The 22,543-nt window shown below is 45.6% G+C and overlaps 1 protein-coding gene across 1 annotated transcript in view; it reads left to right on the forward strand.

Annotated features, from left to right (window-relative positions):
* The window catches only part of LOC310823653 (slit homolog 1 protein-like), a gene marked incomplete at both ends in the record, with an annotated part of 87,639 nt that overhangs the window by 36,012 nt on the left and 29,084 nt on the right, over positions 1 to 22,543 (forward strand). Inside the window, 7 exon segments of the mRNA XM_083696533.1 lie at positions 16,407 to 16,478; positions 17,573 to 17,644; positions 17,775 to 17,846; positions 18,083 to 18,226; positions 18,913 to 19,076; positions 19,492 to 19,515; positions 21,041 to 21,185. Coding sequence (XP_083552659.1) covers positions 16,407 to 16,478; positions 17,573 to 17,644; positions 17,775 to 17,846; positions 18,083 to 18,226; positions 18,913 to 19,076; positions 19,492 to 19,515; positions 21,041 to 21,185 — 693 coding nt within the window.

The following is a 22,543-nucleotide window of genomic DNA, read 5'->3' on the forward strand; positions in this document are numbered from 1 at the left end:
TTATGAGACGTGAGGTCTGAACACTCCACGTGTCGCTGTGCTGGGCTGGTACATGTGTACTACTGGTGAATCTATGTCCAGTTAGGGTTCTGGCTCTCAGGACCATATACAACCATAACACAATGTTCTCCACAGTCACTCTCTGCCATGATTGAATCCTGCCATGAAAAACTCCTCTCTCTTGGTTTGTTCTCTTGTGCTGTGATTCTCCATTCCTTTTGTGACTCACTCTGGTTTAATACCCCATGATATGTGTTCCCTTTAACAAAAGCCATGCCTTGAGCCTTATCAATAGGATGAGGGGCATGGATTGGAAACATGCATGCACGCATGCATGCGCTCACGCATGCACACACCTGAATATAATTAGAAACATTGATTATCCATCTCAAGGCTACTTGGAGATTGTTTCTTTTCTTTCTGTTGATTGGAGGGAGTCCTGATTGTCCTGTCCCATCTAATCCTACTCTCATACAGAGTGATTCTGAAGCTCTCAGCTGTACTCTACTTACTTAACTGGCCAGGTTGTACATTTTGAATCGTTTTGATCGAATTAAAGGTAGATATACATTAGCCTCTGTTTGCTAAGGTTTTGAAATGTGGCTCTGATCATGTTTCTTCACCCAGACCCAGCACTGCTCTGCCCTGCGTTTGGCCCAGTCTTACACACCAGCTCTATACCCCAACTTCCCCAAGACAGTCCTGACCTCCAGCCCCAGCTAGCTAAATGGTGTGGTGTGGCAGGCAGCTGCGTCTCTCCAGTCACCTCTAAGCATTGTTAAGGCCTGTTTTAAAAGCTGTGAACTGACCTGGAGATAAACAGCCAGGCAGACTAGGCCAGGCTGGGACTATAAGGGAGGGTGGGGGACAGGGTCAAGGTTGGTGTAAAAGACCTAACAGGCAGCAACCTGTCCAGCATAGACCCTCACTCACACATATGTACATGCACGCACGCACACACACTGACGCACAGTCTCTCTCACACACACACACACACACACACACACACACTAATGGGGTTCAGAGAATGTCTGTTTCTCCAGACCATACGAGGCTGATTAAGAATCTGACTTCCAGAGGTTCCGCTTTGTGTGTGTGTACGTATGTGTGTGTGTGTGAGCGTCTATGCAGGTAATGGTTGCTGTCTGTTAGGCCTCAGCCTTTTACACCAGCTTTGGCCCTGTCCCCCAGGCCTGTACTGCAGCCATCCTCAGTTGTTTGTTTTGAGGTCTTTTTGTCAAAAATCTTATCAGGAAATACATGTTCAATTGGAATTTAAGGTTCTGGCAAGTCCACATTAAATGGTTCCAATTGTGTTTTGTGTCAAAGTTGAGTATCATTTTAAACATTCACCAACATTTTAACCCAAAAAAACAATAAGTCAATAAGTATGATAAAACACATAACTCAACTTTCTGGTCAGACAGTTCTGAGGGCTGTATGGCGTGGACTTGCACGCTTGATTGACAGCTCCCTTTCAAAGCCTCCTACAGTACGTCACAAAAACAAACTCACATGGCTAGCTACAGATGGCGCTAGCAGGGAGAATCGGTCTCATTCAGCCATATATGCATGAATCTTCTGACTCTTCTGATTTTGTAGAAGAGGCAGAGGTCCCACCACAACAAAACCAAATGGTGAGTTTAGCCTGTTTACCAGATCCGCCATAGCCTAGTAGCAGAGGGGGGTTGTAATGCTATGATTAGCTAAATAATGTTAGCTAGTGCAGTAGTATGATGTTTGATTCTAAAATGTTTCCAATGTAACTAACTTGCTGCGTTATCATACATGACATTCATCGACTAGATGTGCTTATAGTTCTGTCCTTTAATTACTAATGATTTAGCTACTGTTGTAAATGTGTAAATACTGAGCTAATTCAATGACTTGGCTAAGATGCTTATAGTTATGCACCTGTCAGTATAATTCATCATATCAATTCAATGACCACCATTAGCATACTGTACACCTGGCACAATATGGTGAATTATTGAACACAATACTTAGATAAATATAGCTGTGAATACTGTCCTATGTACTATGTACAGGTGCACATGTGGAGAGTGGCAGATAATGCCCACAGAGGTGGAAGACCTTTGCTGCCGAGAGGTTACACCGGTGTGTATAAATCATATGAAGCAGTTAAGTACAACTTAATTCTTCAATAGTAATAATAACAATAAGTGAACAAGTGCAGAGAGCTTCCTGAAGATCCCAGGTGCATGACCTGACATCTTGGCCTGGAGCCTGTGTGCCTGAACCTATTCCCTCCAAAATGCACTCAAACAGTATAGGGCAGACCATGGACCTATACCAATCAGACAGAGAGCAGCGTAAGTAAATAAAAACTATACCATGTTTATTGTTTTAAAAGTTCCAAAGACGAGGCTACACTCATTGGCATTGACTATATAATCAAGGTATCAGGTCAAAATCATCATCATGTCTTCGAGTGGTGGACAGGTTCAGAGTAGAGCTTCATACTTCATCAGCAATCAGGGATCACACTGTAAAACAAAAGCACACAGATAGAGGGAGGGCAGACAGGTTAGACTATAAAAACAATCCATTTGGGATCTTTTTTCATAGGATTTGATCATTCATACTTGTGGGGAAACAATGAATAGGCCACTCACAGTATTGAGGATGGATTACACCACAAGCTGAATGACACAAGTGGGCTTCACCCAGAGAATGCAGATGTGTTACAATCAGACATACACTCACCGAACACTTTATTAGGAACACTATACTAATACTGGGTAGGGTCTCCCTTTGCTCTCAAAACAGCCTCAATTCTTTGTAGCATTGATTCCACAAGATGTTGGAAACATTCCTTTGAGATTCTGGTCCATGATTACATGATTGCATCACGCAATTCCTGCAGATTTTTCAGCTGTGAATCTCCCGTTCTACCGCATCCCAAAGGTGTTCTATTGGATTCAGATCCGGTGACTGGGAAGGACAGTGAAGAACACTGTCATGAAACCAGTTTGAGATGACTTTTGCTTTGTGACATGGTGCATCATCATGCTGGAAGTAGCCATCAGAAGATGGGTAAATTGTGGCCATGAAGGGATGCACATGGTCAGCAACAATACCAAAGTGTGCCAAGAAAACATTCCCCACACCATTACACCACCTCCACCATGAGAAGGTGTACAAATGTTCCTAATAAAGTGCTCAGTGAGTGTATCATGCAATCAGTAATTATATGGTCCCTGACCCCAATGACATGAGTCTAAACCAATCAAAATGTTCTACACTTAGTTTAGTTGAATATGGTGGCTACTGCGATTCTCAACAACAAGGAATGAGGGTCATTGATAAAGTAGGTCTATGGTACTATGGACACTTGCAATGTAGTATTGTCTTTACATGTAATCAAACCAATTGTGATAAGCTCAAAATGGTAAGATTACTTTATACAAGTGACTTGGGCATACATTGTGTGCCCACAGTTTTCTGTCGATGTAGCATGCCTGGCTCTGTCTGGCACCCAATTTCCCTTCTGTAGATTGGCTCTGGCTGACACTGGCAGCCAACATCAGCCGTAGTTTTGGCGCACTATTTTTGCAGGGGAATGGGACTGGGAGACTGGGTGAGGGAGACCGGGATAAGAGTGAAATTTATTTGCCATCAGGGTCTGCCGCCGACTAACATTAGCTAACAAGTAAAATACAGCAGTTTATCAATCAAACACAAATCTAACCCCTAAAGAAGCTAGTTAGCCGTTCTAGCCCAGCTATGCTAGCTAATGTTAGCTCGCTACCTTTGACATTTGAATTGGATTGAAACAGCTAGCTAACTACTTACATGTTCTAGAAGGCTCATCTGACCGACGATGGAGCTTGATGTTGGAAGAGGATGAAGGTGGGAGGGTACAGTTCCATCAATAAGCACAAGCTGGCTAGCCAAACCAAGAGCTTTCTGCTGGGAATTTGTGAAGCTCTCCTGTGCAAAATGGGCGGTGCACATGCAGGTTTATTTTACTTAAAGTTACCACTGTGGCCAGTATAGATTAACTATGGATAGTTATAGATTAGATTAGATAAATGAGTCGAAAAGAGTGTGTCTCAGATGTTAAGAGGCAGATAAAGAGGGAGAAGAAGTTTTATTTGACTACTGCTGTGGACGGAGGATAATGTGCAGAGACAACTTTCTGATTGGTGCATGCAAATGAGCGGAGAATCATGACGAAAGCTTGCCCCTGCGTTGATCCCGTCCAATTTAGGCCCAGTGATTGTATGTGAGGGAAAATGGGGAAATGTTTAGATTGATATATCTCGAAATTGCAATGTAATACATTTCTCATACCTTTTTGATGCTTATTATACTGTATGCATACAAGTCCCCAAATAACATCATTACAAGGCAATCAGGCAATTGACTTGCCAGGACCTTTCCATCTGAAGATTGACTTGGCCAGTCAAGAACATTCCACTTTTTGACCCTGAAAAATTCACACCGACCTCCTGGAGAATGTTCCTGATCTGTGGGACAGTTGTTTGGGTTTTTTTCTTAGTTATGGTGAGCGTCCACTGTAGAAGTCTTCCTTGGCTTACCAGCCCGTTTGCGATTGCTGAGCTCACCAGTGCCTTTTTTTCTTTTTAATTATGTTCCAGACTTTTGATTTTGACTTAAGGTTTTGGCTATGTTTCTGCTAGTTTTCAGCCTAATAATGGCTTCCTTGACTTTCATTGACACCTCTTTGGTCCTCATGTTGACAGACATCAATAGCAGACTCCAAAGGTAAACTCAAAGCCTATAACCAATACTAGACATTTACAGCTCTCTTATGCCTGCACAAATGATGTGACGGAACATACCTGACTAACTAGACACCCCTATCAAGCCAATTATCCCATTACTTTTGGTGCCATGAAAGAGGGGGACTATGTATCAAAAGTGGTGTTGCCAGTTCTAAACCAATATGTACACAATTACCATCAAATAAAAGCTGAGAAGCTCTACTTTAACCTCATTGTAATTTAAACTTTTGAGTATTGAGCTAAAAGAAGAACAAATGCTTCATTGTTCCATTACTTATGCAGGGCACTGTATGTTCTCCTGCTTGCTGCTTGGTGTTTGTGTACATATTGGTTTCACCATTCAGAAATTACACCACCTTTTGAGCATAGTCCCCCTATTTCAATGTAGAAGTCTTCCTTGGCCTACCAAGCCATTTCTGAGCTCACCAGTGCTTTCTTTCCTTTTAATGACGTTCCAAATTGTTGATTTTGGTAAGTTTAAGTTTTTTGGGGGGTGTTCGGATATTTCAACCTCATAATGGCTTCCCTGACTTTCATTGACATCTCGTGGTCCTCATGTTGATAGACACCAATAACAGACTCAAACGGCAAACGCAAAGCCTAGAATCAATACTAAGAAACACCTGTCAAGCCGATTGTCCCATCACTTTTGTCTACCCTGAAATACGGGGGACTATGCATAAAATGTGCTGTAATTTCTGAATAGTGAAACCAATATGTACGCAAATACCATCAAATAAAAACTGAGAATCTCTACTTTGACCCCATGTTTGGGATTGAGTGAGTGGTGAAGCCTGTTCTCCAGTCTAAGTAAGTTAGTTTAATCTTGTTTAAAGTCAGTGTGCTGTTGGTAGCTTGTATATTTTGCTGTGGCTATCCTGCCTTAAGCTCAGGAACCTAGTTTCTATTGGAAGCCAGCTGTTTGAAGCCAATTGCTGTGAAGCGCTGTCAATCTCCAGTGGGAGGGCCTGACACTATCCTGCAAGGTATTTAACCCCTGCTCACCTTGGACCAGGACTAATACATTTGGGATTGAGTGAGTGGTGAAACCTGTCTGGTCGTTAACTGATCGTCAGGTGGGAGGGGCTGCTACCCTGCTAGTCATCAGCAATCACATAATCTGCATTTCTATTGTGACGATCACAGAGCGACAGCCTCCTGACACAAAGATGAAGGAGTCAATCTGTGGAGTCCATCGAGGAAGGCCTGGGAGGACTCTCTCTGTCCACAGACCTCAAGGCCGGCACAATCCTCTCCACGCACTCCCTGGCTGTCTGAAACCCTGCAAGCTTGTAGAATAGGGCTCCGGGCAGCTGAGAGGAAATGGAGAAAAACTGGCCTTCCTGACCCTTTGTCTCTCTTGTCTCTCTTTCCAAAATCAGTCCTCTGCCTCTGACCCAAGGAATCTGTTTTCCCTCCACATTTTCCTCACTCCTCAACCCACTTCCTCCCCCTCCTCCCTCCTCCCTGTCTGCGGATGACTTTGTCACGTACTTTGAAAAGAAGGTTGATGACATTAGCAGCTCTTTCCCTCTACCTCTCACCAACACTGCTACCTCTCCTCCCAAACCACTGCACTACACCTGGTCTCTGGTTTATCTGATTTTTTCCCCCTCTCACCTGATGATGTTGGGTCACATCCAAGTCACTGGTCACATCCAAGCGGGCAACCACCTGTCCCCTCGATCTTATCCCCTCCCCCTGTCTCCAATCCATTCCATTCCTTACCACCTTAATCAATTCCTCTCTATCCACAGGATCTGTCCCAGCTGCCTTCAAGACAGCCAGAGTCAAGCTTCTTCTCAAGAAACCAACTCTTGACCCGTCTGCTGTCCATAACTACAGACCGGTATCCCTTCTCTCCTTCTTATCTAAAACCCTTGAACGTGCTGTCTCTAACCAACTGTCTCACTACCTCCTTCAGAACAACCTCCTTGACCCTCACTAATCTGGCTTTAAGGCTGGGCACTCTACTGAGACTGCTCTCCTTGCTGTCACGGAGGCCCTCCACTCTGCTCGAGCTTCCTCCCTCTCCTCTGTTCTCATTCTTCTGGACCTGTCTGCTGCATTCGACACAGTAAACCACCCGATCCTTCTCTCCACCCTCTCAGAATTGGGCATCTCTGGCCCTGCACTCTCCTGGTTTGCATCCTACCTGGCTGATCGCTCTTACCAGGTGGTTTAATCGCTGTCCTCTCCACGAGCCTTCACCACTGGGGTCCCCCAGGGCTCTGTCCTAGGGCCCTTACTGTTCTCCCTCTATACCAAATCTCTTGGCTCGGTAATTTCCTCACATGGTTTCTCCTACTACAGCTACGCAGATGACACTCAACTCTTTCTCTCTTTCCCCCCTTCTGACTCACAGGTGGCAACACGTGTCTCTGCGTGTCTTGCAGACATTTCTGCTTGGATGTCAGCCCACCACCTCAAGCTCAACCTTAACAAGGCTGAGCTGCTCTTCCTCCCAGGGAAAGCCTGCCCTCTCCAAGACTTCTCCATCACAGTAGAGAACTCTACTGTGACCTCCTCCCATACAGCCTCACACCGCCGCCTCTACATGGATGCAGCAGCTGCACTACTTGGTCACGGCTTTTCACTGTCCTTGTGGAATGAGCTTCCCACTGCTGTCATGACTGCAGAGTCACTACCAATCTTCCGCCGTAGATTGAAGACCCATCTCTTCAGGCTACATCTTAACGGTCCCTCCTAAAGACCTCTTCACCCCCACTACAAGTTTCTCTCCTGTTAATACAAAAAAATAAATAGAAATAAATCCTTCTTCTAGCAGTGTGACTGCCTATGGCCCCTGGTCTGAGCATTGATTACTTTATCTTATGTTGACTGATGGATAGATGATTCACTTACTTAAACAAATGTATTTGTTGTAAGTCGCTTTGGATAAAGGTGTCTGCTAAATACCATAAATGTAAATGTAATGTTTGATTACATTTTGGAGGGATGCACTTCCGGTTTCCCCTTAGCAAACGTTTTTGATTGCCGCTTTTCATCCTGAAAAACTTTATTTCTTGATCATTATTAGGATTGACCATTGGTTCGATTTTGTTTTTACTTCGTAGTATTGTCTTTTTTCTTCACTAACCGAATGGATTACGAAGGGCTGTTATTGCTGTCTATGGCATGCTGCGTTAGCCTCCGAGGCTAAAAACAGACATCGGCTGTCTCCACGACCCTGCCTGCTGCCTTCTGAGGGTCTAAATTCTTCTATTCAACACCGCAGTGTAAGTGCCTGTCTTTCCCTCCGTAGAGCCCCCTATTCGCTAACCCTAACCCTATTCCATTCTCGGAGCCTTTCGTGGTCCTACTATTTGAGTCATCACCGCAGCGTGATCATGCCGCCGCTCTCCTCTCCTCTCCATCTGGATGCAACAGCTGCCTCCACCTGAGCCAGAGGATTGCTGAGCTGGAGGGGCGAATTTCTACTCTTCACCAGATCAGGGAGGATGAGCAGGACATCGACTCGATGGTTGCCCTGGCTACATCCAGGAAGATGAAGATGACACCACTCTCCCCTGGCTTGGCACTACCACCACCGGAGAGCCAGTAATAATGAAAGCTCCACCAGGCCTACTGGAAGACTCCTGGTCCAGACTCGGGGCTAAACCCAAGAACCTGCACTGCTCTACACCTTCTGCGCCAGAACCCTGGATTACTGCTCGGGGAAGCAAGCATCACAAGAGGCGTTCCTCTGGGGCCTTCAGCACCACCTCAGGAGGACAGTGGAAAGGCAGACAGTCACCGCCTCGCGCACCTGTAGAGGTCCCTCGTCTCAGCAACAGATTCCATGCCCTGGAGCGGTTACATACATCCCAGCCCACTGAGCCTGCACCTCCTCCTGGTCCTCCTGATGCCTCAGCTGCCCTAGTGCCCATCCCCACTACTGCGGCCCCTGTCATCCCTGCTCCTGTCCCAGTGTCTACTGTTCCTGTGTCTGCTAATACAGCTGCATCCAGGCCATACACAACCAGATCCCAGCGCCCACACTCCAGGAGATCCTACAGACCCTGCAACCCACCTGGCACTTCTAAGCTTGACCACCCTCCCCCATCAACCATAGTCCTAGTGAGCTCCATTGTAAGAGACATCAGAGTGAGGGGGGGGCACACCTACTGTTTCCCTGGAGTCTGTGTGTCAGACATCCTGGAACAGCTACCCATTGCACTACAACACCACCCAGAGTGCACCAGGATCATTGTGCACGTTGGGTCGAACGACACAAGGAAACGGCAGTCAGAAATGTTAAAAGAGGACTTCAGACATCTCCTGGCTGCACTACTGTCCACTGGGAAAATGATCCTGATCTCCGGTCCAATTCCTACTCTTGGGCTTGGCTATGGCTGTTTCACCAGGCGACTCTCTCTCCACAACTGGCTCAAAGCAGAGTGCACAACCCTCGGAATCCATCTCACCCACTTCATTGACAACTTCAATCTCTTCTGGAACCGCAGTGAGTACTATAAGGGTGATGGACTCCACCCCAACCGTACTGGTGCACACTTTCTCTCTGCTAACATGGACTTTGCCATCCAACACACTGACACAGCTGTCTGAGAAAGTCCAGGCCCCCACAGGGTAACGACATCACCCATTCCAACAAAACAAAGTCAATCAAATCAGTTACCTTGTGTGATTGCTACAGCCTGTCATGGTCAACACAAGGGTCCTGGACTAATTAACAAATACTCATTCATTTCTCACAGTAGAGATGTTTGTTTTCATTCTAATACCATCCCAATTACTATTGGCAACACGCAACATGTTAGATCTTTCAACCATCAGCTAAAATGTACTACCCGTGGTATAACTAAAAATAATCTGATCACCATCCCATTAAATGCTCCATCCCCTGCACTAAGAAAGCCTGTATGGGAAAAATGGACATGGCACTTCTCAATGTTCGATCACTTAGCAATAAGTCCTTTGTTATCAATGAGCTCATCTCTGAACATAAACTTGACTGCATGTTTTTAACAGAAACCTGGTTAAATAGCAACGGACCTGCTGTTCTTATTGAAACATCCCCTCAATGCTATAGTTTTGAACACTCTACTAGGAATGGTAAAAAAAGGTGGTGGGACTGCCTCTATATTTGCTGATCCCCTGAACTGTAGAAATATCCCTATTGGTGATTTCCGCTCCTTTGAACATCATGCTATACTGTTAAGATCCCAACCTCCTGTACCATATATAGACCCCCCAAACAGTGTTCTATCTTCCTGGATGAATTCTCTGAATTGTTGTCCATTGTCAGTACAAATTATGACAACATTATGCTACTGGGTGATTTTAATCTACATGTGGATAACTTGGCCGACTCTAGAGCTGCTGGGTTCCTAAAAATGTTGAGTTTTATGGACTTCATTCAAAATGAGCTGACACACAACCACGGTCACACGCTAGATCTAATTATTACTCATGGCCTAAGGGTTGATGTATCCTCTGTAATTGACTTGCCACTCTCAGACCATTACTGTACCTTTTTCACTGCATTATTATCATCATCTAGCTTTCCTACTGAGCAGGTTGTTACAAAACGCAATCTTACCCCGGAAGTTGCTGAAACTTTTGTTAATCATTTTAATAACATACCCCCACAGATCCTTCCGTCCTCTTGTGATGATCTAGTCAACAATTTTAATAATAAGTTAAAGACAACCATTGACACTGTAGCACCAGCCAAACTTAAGAAGACTAAATCTAAACAGAAACCACCATGTAGAACAGGGGATATTATTAACTTATAGAAAAACTGTAGGAGAGCTGAACGTCAATGGAGAAAAACTAAGCTGCAAGTCCATTTTGACATTTTTAAAGAACACCTCGCCAACTTCAACAGAGCAATTAGAAATGCAAGACAAGCTCATTTCTCAAAGCTGATTTCTAATAATCCTAGAATACTTTTCTCAACTATTGACAGCCTCATAAATCCAGCCCCAAAAAAACACGCTTTATTCTCCTTTGTATCAAAAAGCGAAGAATTTGCCACATTTTTCAGGGACAAGATATAAAAAAATCAGGCTGGACCTCAAACATGTTTTTCAGAATGTGCGTGAGCCCCTGTCTTCGGACACTACCCCTCTGCCTAAGATCACTATGAATGGTTTTGCTGCTATTGATAAAATTACAGAGCAGAGAGATTTGGTATAGAGAGAGAACAGTAAAGGCCCAAGGACAGAGCCCTGGGGGACACCAGTGGTGAGGGGTCATGGAGAGGACAGCGATCCTCTCCACGTCACCTGGTAGGAGCGATCGGCCAGGTAGGATGCAAACCAGGAAAGTGCAGAGCCAGAGATGCCCAATTCTGAGAGGGTGGAGAGAAGGATTGGGTGGTTTACTGTGTCAAATGCAGCAGATAGGTCCAGAAGAATGAGAACAGAGGAGAGGGAGGAAGCTTGAGCGGAGTGGAGAGCCTCCGTGACAGCGAGGAGAGCAGTTTCAGTAGAGTGCCCAGCTTTAAAGCCGGATTGGAGAGGGTCAAGGAAGTTGTTTTGAAGGAGGTAGTTAGACAGTTGGTTAGAGACAGCACGTTCAAGGGTTTTAGATAAGAAGGAGAGAAGGGATACCGGTCTGTAGTTATGGACAGCAGACGGGTCGAGAGTTGGTTTCTTGAGAAGAGGCTTGACTCTGGCTGTCTTGAAGGCAGCTAGGACAGATCCTGTGGATAGAGAGGAATTGATTAAGGTGGTAAGGAACTGAAGAAGGTCTTTGGAGATGGATTGGAGAAAGGGGGAGGGGATAGGATCGAGGGGGCAGGTGGTTGGATGTGACCAGCTTTAGAACATCCTCAGGGGAGAGGGGAGAGAAATCTGCTAAACCAGGGACTGGGAGTTGCGCAGTAGGTTTGGGAGGAGAGGTAGCATTGTTGGTGAGAGGTAGAGGGAAGGAGCTGCTGTCATCAACCTTCTTTTCAAAGTAGGTGACAAAGTCATCAGCGAGGAGGGAGGAGGGGGAGGAGGAGGGTTGAGGAGTGAGGAAAATGTGGAAAAATGTTTCCTTGGGTCAGAGACAGAGGATTGAATTTTGGAATGGTAGTATAAGGCTTTAGCAGCTGATGCAGATGAGGTGTAGTTGAGGAGGAGAGAGAGATAAGAGTCTAGATCATCAGGAATGCCAGATTTTCTCCATTTCCTCTCAGCTGCCCGGAGCCCTATTCTACAAGCTTGCAGGGTTTCAGACAGCCAGGGAGCGCATGGAGCGGATGGTGCCAGCCTTGAGATCTGTGGACAGAGAGAGTCGAAGGATGAGGAAAGAGAGGACAGGAGGGTGGAGGAAGCTGCATCAGTGGATAGAAGAGAGAAGGATTCAACAGAGGGTAGGGCAGATAAGACAGAGGAAGAAAGAGCGGAGAGTGAGAGGGTGCGCAGGCCGCGACGAGAGGACACAGTGTGGGTAGAGGCTGGTTGGGAGGGTGAGCATTTGAGAGAGAGGGAGAAGGATACAAAATGATGGTCCGAAACTGGAAGAGGGGTAACAGTGAGGTTTGAGGTATGGGAGGATCTCGTGAAGACAAGGTCAAGCTGATTGCCCGCCTTATGAATGGGAGGAGAGTGGGACAGGGTGAGGCCGAAGGAGGATAGAAAATCGAGCGTTCCAGACGAGTGAAGCTTCTCCGACTGGATGTTGAAGTCTCCCAGTAGTGTGAGCGGTGTGCTGTCCTCAGGGAATGAGCTGAGAAGGACATCCATCTCATCTAAGAAGTGAGGGTGGGTAGATTAGGTTGGAAGGGTTGCGAGTGGAGGTGTAGCATCGATGTGTCCTCCTAATGGAGGAAATAACAGGAATGGGGAGAAAGCACATTGTGATTTTTTGCCGATATAGAGGGAGAGGGTTAGTGGGAAAAGTATATACAATACACTCTGGGTAATAAAGAAATTATCAAGATAGAATAAAAATACTTAGTAGTATGGCTTTCCTCTCAGGCCTTCCTCGATGGACTCCTATGTCTTTGTGCCTTTAGTCTGACTCCACAGATAGACTCCTATGTCTAACATGGCTCAAACACCATTGTTAAGTTTGCAGACGACACAACGGTGATCGGTCTCATCAGCAACAACGATGAATCGGCCTACAGGGAGGAGGTCCAGCACCTAACAGTGTGGTGCAACGACAATAACCTGGCTCTCAACACCAAGAAGACCAAAGAACTCATTGTGGACTTCAGGAAGTCTAAAGCTGGCGCACACACCCCCATCCTCATCAACGAGACTGAGGTGGAGCGAGTCACCAGCTTCAAGTTTCTGAGTGTCCACATCTCTGAGGACCTCTCCTGGACCCTCAACACCTCCACCCTGATAAAGAAGGCTCACCAGCGTCTCTTCTTCCTGAGGAGACTAAAGAAGGTCCATCTGTCTCCTCAGATCCTGGTGAATTTCTACCGCTGCACCATCGAGAGTATCCTTACCAACTGTGTCACAGTATGGTATGGCAACTGCTCGGCATCGGACCGGAAAGCACTGCAGAGGGTGGTGAAAACTGCCCAACGCATCACCGGTTCCTCACTCCCCTCCATCGAGGCTGTCCAGGGCAAACGATGCTTGCGTAAGGCACGCAGCATCGTCAAGGACATTTCTCACCCCAACCATAGACTTTTCACCCCACTCCCCTCCGGGAGGCGCTACAGGTCTCTCCGCACCCGAACCAATAGGTTCAGAGGCAGCTTCTTCCCTGCGGCTGTCACCCTACTGAACTTGAACACTGCACCGACCTGACAACCTACTACCCCTGCAACCCCCCCTCCCCCCCCCCACCCGGACAATTGCACTATTGCACTATTACTCCCCTCCCCTGCTCTTACTCAATACCACTGCTCTTCTGTACATACCTGTCCATACTGTTCATACTGTTCATAATGCACATAATGCACATATCCTTATATTTTCTTTAATACTACTGCACATACTGTACATACCTGTTTATAATGTTTATACGGCATTCCATATTTATATTTATTCTGCTATCTACCTCATGCTACTGTTAATACATATATACTGCTAGACTGCATTACCCATACAGCTCATATGCTGCTACACTGTTCATACTGTAACTATTTATTCTGCTATAATGCTACTGTTACTCATATACTGCTATACTGCACTGCTATATTATACTGCACTACTACTGATCATATATTGCACTACCTGTAAATACTGTTCATTGCACTTTCTGCTATTTTGCACTTCTGGTTAGACGCTAACTGCATTTCGTTGTCTCTGTACTTGTACTCTGCACAATGACAATAAAGTTGAATCTAATCTAATCTAATCTTTGTGTCTTGAGTCTGACTCCACAGATAGACTCCTATGTCTTTGTGTCTTGAGTCTGACTCCACAGATAGACTCCTATGTCTTCGTGTCTTGAGTATTCGTGTCAGGAGGCTGTCGCAGAGGCTGTCACTCTGCGCTCGTTACAAAATAAATGCAGATTCTGTGATTGCTGATGGCTAGCAGGGTGGCATCCCATCCCACCTGACGATCAGTTAACGACCAGACAGGCTTCACCACTCACTCAATCCCAAATGTATTAGTCGTGGTCCAGGGTGAGCAGGAGTTAAATTGTGATTAGGCCCTCCCACTGGAGATTGACAGCACTTCACAGCTAATTTACTTCAAACAGATGGCTTCCAATAGAAAATACTTAAGGCAGGATAGCCAAACAAAACAACTCTTAATAGCACTCTGATTAGAGAGGCAGGATAGCCACTGAAAAACAAAAAAAACAACTCCTAATAGCACTGACTACAAACAAGATCAAACTGACTTACTCAAGCTGGACAACAGGCTTCTCGAACCAGTCTGGCCACCTCTGGCATCAACAAGGCATTTTCGCCCAGAGAACTGCCGCTCACTGGATAATTTCTCTTTTTCGGACCATTCTCTGTAAACCCTAGAGATGGTTGTGCATGAAAATCCCAGTAGATCAGCAGTTTCTGAAATACTCAGACCAGCCCGTCTGGCACCAACAACCATGCCACGTTCAAAGTCACTTAAATCACCTTTCTTCCCCATTCTGATGCTCGGTTTGAACTTCAGCAGGCCGTCTTGACCATGTCTACATGCCTAAATGCATTGAGTTGCTGCCATGTGATTGGCTGATTAGATATTTGCATTACCGAGCAATTGAACAGGTGTACCTAATAAAGTGGCCGGTGAGTGTATATTTGGATTTTTGTTATTTTAGCTGTTTACCAAAACATATTCAAGTTACAGTTATATATAAATATGGGCGTAAAGTGCAGACTCTCAGCTTTAATTTGAGGGTATTCACATCCAAATTGAAGGAAGGGTTTAGGAATTATAGCTCTTTTATATGTATGCCCCCTCTTTTTCAAGGGACCAAAAGTAATTGGACAATTGACTCAAAAGCTGTTTCATGGACATGTGTGGGCTATTCCTTTGTTATTTCTTTATCAATTAAGCAGGTAAAAGGTCTGAGTTGAAACTAAGATCAACCTGTGCCAGAATGATGGGAAGAAAAAAGTATGGAGAAGGCTTGGAACGGCTCATGATCCGAAGCATACCACATCTTCTGTAAAACACGGTGGAGGCACTGTGATGGCATGGGCATGCATGGCTTCCATTGGCACTGGGTCAATGTGTTTATTGATGATGTGACAGAGGACAGAAGCAGCCGGATGAATTCTGAAGTGTTTATGGATATACTGTCTGCTCAGTTTCAGCCAAATTCAGCAAAGTTGATTGGACAGCGCTTCGCAGTACAGATGGACAGTGACCCAAAATATACTGCGAAAGCAACCCAGGAATTTTTTCAGGCAAAGAAGTGGAATATTCTGCAATAGCCGAGTCAATCACCTGATCTCAACCCGATCGAGCATGCATTTCACTTGCTGAAGACAAAACTAAAGGCAGAAAAACCCACGAACAAACAACAACTGAAGACAGCTGCAGTAAAGGCCTGGCAAAGCATCACAAGGGAGGAAACTCAGCATTTGGTGATGTCCATGGGTTCCAGACTTCAGGTAGTCATTGCCTGCAAAGGATTCTCGACAAAGTATTAAAAATGAACATTTTATTTATGATTATGTTAATTTGTCCAATTACATTTGAGCCCCTGAAAATGGGGGACTGTGTATAAAAATGGTTGCAATTCCTAAATGTTTCATACAATATTTTTGTTCAACCCCTTGAATTAAAGCTGAAAGTCTGCACTTCAATTGCATCTCGATTGTTTCATTTCAAATCCATTGTGGTGACGTACAGAGCCAAAATTATGAAAATTGTGTCACTGTCCAAATATTTCCGGACCTAACTGTATGTATGTGTGTCTTTGTCCATCCCTGCGCATCACCCTGGGCTATGTGCAATGCAATTTCTGGGATGAGACATATTCATCAGTGTGGCTCTCCTCTGTTGAGCGTGGGCCATAATTGGCCTGACTGCAAAATTTCGGAATGGAATGGGAGAGGAGACACACACACACACAGTGCCGATTAATGATATGATCAATGCCTGACCAATCTCCAAGGGTTGATGATGTAGGATTACTCAGCTTTGTTGCCATAGTGATCTGTGTTGTGAGTGCTGTGCTGATCTATTTCTTTGTCTACATTCCCCCAATATCTCTCTCTCTCTCTCTTTCTTTTTCTCTCTCTCTCTACAGACGACTGGAGCAGAATGGGATCAAGTCAGTTCCTCCTGGAGCCTTCTCCCCCTACAAGAAACTCTGCAGGATGTAAGTACACTCACTCTAGGTCTATAAAATGTACAGCATGTAAGAACACTCTCTATAGGGCTGAAGAACCAATCTAAGTACACTTGCCCCAAGGCTGAAGAACATATGTAGCACAAGTACACTCGCTCAAGAGCTGAAGAGCGTATGTAAGTATAGTTGTAACAAGATCCGTGACACAGAGGCGGAGTCGAGGTTCTGTGGTCTGGGAAATCCCGTTTATTTTATAAAATGTTCGTAATACTTTCGTATTTATCAAGTTCGTAAACCCAAACACTCAGCGATTTTCCAGTCGCCCTCCTTCTTCCTCGAACGCAGAGGCACACACATCTTAAACCATCTAGTCAACGAGGCTTCATTTGCAACAGGTGTGCAACGGAGCCTCGCCGACGTCACCCTGGCCACGGTCCTGTAGCTCCCTCTACAGGCCGAACGCTGCATGTCCCCCCACAATAGTACACTAGCTCCAGGTTTACAGAGCACATGTAAGCACACTAGCAGTAGGGTTTCCTCTTTCTCTCCTCTCCTCTCCTCTGAGGTTGATGACAGCCCTCTGACAATCCAGTCTGAGTGGTAGCCACCACCAACAGTCAGTCCAGTCCAGTCCAGTCCAGTCCAGTCCCAACCTCCGCTATAGCTGTACCTGACCCCAAGCATTACTAGGGTTTGGACTGGAGAGGGAGGGAGGGAGGGAATGGGAGGTTAGATGAGAGCTTTTTTCATAGCAGAAACCAGTAAATGATGGCCCATGATCCTCCTTCGAGGACAGCCTAAAAGCAACACTGGAGAGCTTACTAAAAAAAGATAACAATACAGATTGGACAGAAACATTCCATTCCTTCCCTCCTCCCCCTTCTCCCCCCTCTCCTGCCCCTCTGTGTTACGGTGGATCTGTGCACAAACATACCATCCTGCTGTAGCCTACATTTACAAACAACACCCCCCCCCCTAGAAAATGTGGAGTATTTGTGTGTCATCCATCTTCTACTGTCTGGCATTAAGGCCACACGGAGGTCAAACCTCCCACATTGAACATCTCCCTAACTGTTTCTCTGTCTGTCTCTGCCTCTTTCCCCCCTCTTTCCCCATCTCTACAGAGACCTCAGTAATAACCAGATCTCAGAGATAGCTCCTGATGCTTTCCAGGGCCTGCGCTCCCTCAACTCTCTGTGAGTAACAGTCTCCACTTGTTTAACTGGAGCAATCCATGGAGGGTGAAGTGTGTGTGTGTGTGTGTGTGAGTGAGGTGAGTGAGTGATACCTGTCTGATTTGAGTATGTGTATGTGTTTGATCTCCAGAGTTCTGTATGGGAACAAGATCACTGAGCTGCCCAAAGGAGTGTTTGACGGCCTCTACGCCCTGCAACTGCTGTAAGTACATACATGCACACACACACACACACACACACACTCTACTCTCATTACATACTTTCTGCCCTGCTCCGTTTTAATGAATGCCAGTTTTACACACACACACACACACTCACTCACACTAACTCACTCACACTTGTGCATAGGCACAAGAACACTTTCATTCACTCACTCACTGCAATTTGTCACACATACACACTGCTGTTAAATGTTCTCTCTCTGTCTCTTCCTCCCAGGTTGTTGAATGCCAATAAGATCCAATGTGTGCATGTCAACGCCTTCCAGGACCTACAGAACCTTTCCTTACTTTCTCTTTATGACAACAAGATCCAAACCCTCGCCAAGGGCACCTTCGCTGCACTACGAGCTATACAGACACTGTAAGTCACACACACACACACACACACTTTCTGACACATGGTGAGCTGTCACCATACAACATGAGCCGAAACATAGTTGTTTACTCCCATGTCTCCCTAATAACACAAGAATGGCAGCATGAGGTAAAGAGCGGAGTAAGTCTATCATCCTGACAATACCATGCCTCGCTAGCAGATCAAACACTAGGCAACTCACGAGCATCCACCAAGATGGGCGTCACACACACACGCGCACACACGCACACACACACACACACACACACACACACATCTGTCACCGTTGATTGATAGTGCTGTCCCTTGGCTTACCTAACGGAAGATCTCACCAACAGGGGTCACTCACACAAGGGGTCTGAGTTCCACTCTAAAACTAGCCTCTTGTTTAACCTGGATTCTCAGAATAGGGTACAAATAAACCTTCCCCATCTAAGCACTGTGTGCTGGCCACATATTTGATAATTAGCCACATATTTGAGATGACCAAAGCATAGCCGCCATGCCACACACACACACACACACACACAGTGCAGTACACTGACTTTGATACCGAGTTTCAAGAAGAACAGTGATTCCCATACAGTTGAAAGGGAACACAGTTCAGTTATTACTGTACAGTATGTATGATCCTCCCTGTCAACATGTTTGTTTGATATGATTTCCTCCCTCCCTCCTCTCCCTCTCTCCAGTCACCTGGCCCAGAACTCGTTCATCTGTGACTGTAAGCTGAAGTGGCTGGCAGACTACCTGCGCGCCAATCCCATCGAGACCAGCGTTGCCCGCTGTGCCAGCCCCAGACGCGTAGCCAACAAACGCATTAGACAGATCAAGAGCAAGAAGTTACGCTGCTCTGGTAGGGTTGTGTCTCTGTACCTATATCCATACCTATACCTCTCTTTCTTTCTCTCTTGCTTTCTCGCTCTCTCTTAAACACATATTGAGTCTGGTAGACCACAGAGAACTGATGTCACTGGGCAAGGCAGATGTATGGGGGCTAGGGTTTCTGCCTGTGCCCACTGTACTCTCTCTCGCTCTCTCTCAAACGCATTGTGATTCTGGTTTCACATAGTGAGTCTAAGGTCACTGGGCAAGGCAGATGTTTTTGGTTTCTGCCTGTGCCCACTATTCTCTCTTTCTCTCTCTCACGCTCTGTCTCTCTCTCTCTCATGCTAGGGGCTAGGATTTCTGCCTGTGCCCACTATACCTGTGCCTATATATAACTCCCTGTGCCCGTCATTCATTGCTTCTCTCTTGTGTCTCCATCACAGCCAAGGAGCAGTATTTCATCCCAGGTGAGTGGTGTGTGGATGTCTCCATGTTCTCCTAATCTGCCTTCCACTGCCCCTAAGGAGAGTAGAGATGTCCTCTGTAAAGACGCGTGACTCATTTCCAAATCTCTCAGCCAGCAGTGAGTCCCACTGGTCCTCTGAGAGAAACAGGACCTATCTTTCTCTCTCTCTCCATCACTTCCTTTCTTCTCTCTCCATCTCTCTCTTTTTCCTCTGTCTCTTTAAGAAACAGTAATGATGACTAAAAAGGAATCTGCTCCACTCCTGTACATGCTCGGGATCAAAGTGCCGCTCGATACTTTCATTGCTTCCTGTTCCTTTTCCTGATGTCCCATCCAGAGAGCTCCTTAATGACTACTTCCTGCTCCTACTGCCCAATCAGATGAAGAGGGGATAAGATTCTGATGTCATAACTTTCTTTAAAGATTCTGGAGGAGTGGAAAAGTCTCACAACAAAAATACTAGACAGACACATTTCTGACTGTGATGAGCAGGATTTCTCACTGCTATGTCATTGTGGTGGATAAAGGCCTTCTGTCTCTGGCTGTGGGTACTCTACAGTGGCTGCAAGGTGTAGGGGATTGGAGTGTGCAGTGTTACGGAACATCACCCAACAAAAGAACATTGGGCCGTCCTCTCCAAGTGGAACACACACACACTCACACTCTCACTCATTCACTCCTCTGTAAGTGGTTTCTAGTGCCTCTCCATTATTGAGCACTGGTGATGTAACTGGCAACACACTCTCTGGCACGAAACATCAATTCATAGACAGAGGAGGAAGAGAGGGAACTATCCTACAGACTCACAGTCCCTACACTGGCACTCTCTCCTACTCCTGATCTCTGAGGACAGCTGTCTATCTTGCTCTTGCCCTCATCTTTCCTCTCTCCTCCAACTCACCTGTCTTCTCCACTGCCAACCCTGCTTCTCTCTTGTACGCATCAACCTCCCTCTTGCCTTCACCTCTGCTCTCTCTCTCTCTCTCACCTCCACCTGTACTCTGCATGAGTAGACTGATCTCACAGCCCAAATCCTCTCTGGCATCCCATCTCCCTCTCTCCCTGTCTCCCTCTCTCCTTCTTTCCCTCTCTTCCGCTCTCCTCCCTCACTCTTGGCTGCTTTTTAGGGCCTGGTGTGTGTGTTCTTTTCACACCACTGCTCCCACTACGTCACCTCTCTAAAATAGAACTCATCTCTCTCTCTCTCTCTCTCTCTCTTTCTCTCTCTCTCTCTTTCACAAGTACTGTTCTCTACCTGTCACGTAGAGGCTTTGTGTAGAGAGAATAGCTAGAAAGGCTCTCTCTCTCTCTCTCTCTCTCTCCCTCCAGTCCTCCGTTTCTTTCCTCCTCTCCCGTCCTGTCTCTCCCTTGCACCACTGTCTCATCTCTCTCGTCTGGCAGTATGTGTTAAACCTTAGGGTCATGTTAGGCAAGTCAAGGGTTTTTAGGGTCATGGGGGGGGGTTTCTGAGTGAGTGTGTGTGTGTAATAACTTTTTCTAATGACGTTGTGTGTTGTGTGTTTCAGGCACAGAGGACACACGTCTGAATAACGAGTGTAACAGCGACCCAGTCTGTCCTCCTAAGTGTCGCTGTGAGTCTAATGTAGTGGACTGCTCCAACCTCCGTCTCACCAAGATACCTGAACACATCCCTGCCTCCACCACTGATCTGTAAGGCATTCAGATTGTCTGGACATGCACTACTGCACACAATAAAACCAAACTAACCACAGTTAATCTCAAAACCAACAAACTTGAAGAATCCAGATAAATCCGCCCTGCTAGACACCATGCTAACAAATAGGCCTTATAAATATATATCCAGTGGTGTTTTTGCAAATGACATCAGCGATCACTGTCTGATAGCCTGTATTAGAGATGAAAGGATAGAAAAATCTGCTCCATGCTTCATTACAAAAATACATTTTAAACATTTTAGCGAGCAAGGTTTTTCACATGATCTTTATTGGTCGAATCTTTCCCTTATCAGCTGCTGACCCTGATTTGGTTCTAGAACATTTCTCATCTATATTTAAATCTCTGGCAGACAAACACGCCCCCTTTAAACGCCTTAGAATTAAGAATAGATCTAATCCATGGTATTCCACAAAACTTTCAGATTTAGCTGATTGGCAGATTTTCAGACAACTGAGAAATAGATGCACCTCATCAATTAAGAAAGCTAAATTAAGCTACTTCCTAAGTGCTATCTCGGATTCTGCTGGTGATCCTACAAAATGTTGGAAAACAATTAACACCCTGAAGCGTGGAAATTCTTCTTCATCCCTACCTAAATAAATGTTGTCAGACTCTGTCCTCATTACAGAGAAAATTGAGATAAGTAATGCCTTTAACCAGCATTTTATCTCAGCAGGCTTTTTATTTGAGAGAAATGGTGTTTTGGCTGACCCTGGTCATACGGTCGACTGCACTCCCATCTCCTAGCCCCCAGTTGGCTCGATGGGAGATCAGTCAACAACTAGCGAATCTTTGTTTTCATTTCAACCATTTTCTACTTGTGTTGTACTAGATGCCCTGCTTAAAATTGATATAAAAAATCCATTGGGGCATATCTGCTTGATTCAGGCCTATTGCAGCTTTCGGCCCCCCTGATTGCAGAGTCATTGACACATATTTTTAATCTGACTGTTATCTCATGTGCTATCTCCAAGGTTTGGAAGGCAGCCCATGTGCTCCCTCTCCATGAAGGTGGTGAGGGAAACCCTCCAACCTAGATAACTACCGGCCAATATCCAAGCTATTTTGCCTTTCCAAAGTATTAGAGTCCCTGGTCAACTCCCAGCTAAGAACCTTTTTATCTTCTCATTCTATTCTAAATGTGCACCAATCTTTAGTTTTAGCTTTAGACCTGGTCATAGCACAGTCTCAGTGGCTACAACATGTGTTAAATTGCCTAGATCAGAAAAAAGCATTGTGCTGCCTTATTTATTGATCTCTCCAAGGCATTCAATACGGTCGACCATTACCTACTCATTCAGAGGTTGTCTGAAATAGGCCTGGATCAGGTT

The sequence above is a fragment of the Argentina silus genome (assembly GCF_951799395.1).
Source record: "Argentina silus genome assembly, chromosome: Y".
In the NCBI taxonomy this organism is placed as follows: domain Eukaryota; kingdom Metazoa; phylum Chordata; class Actinopteri; order Argentiniformes; family Argentinidae; genus Argentina; species Argentina silus.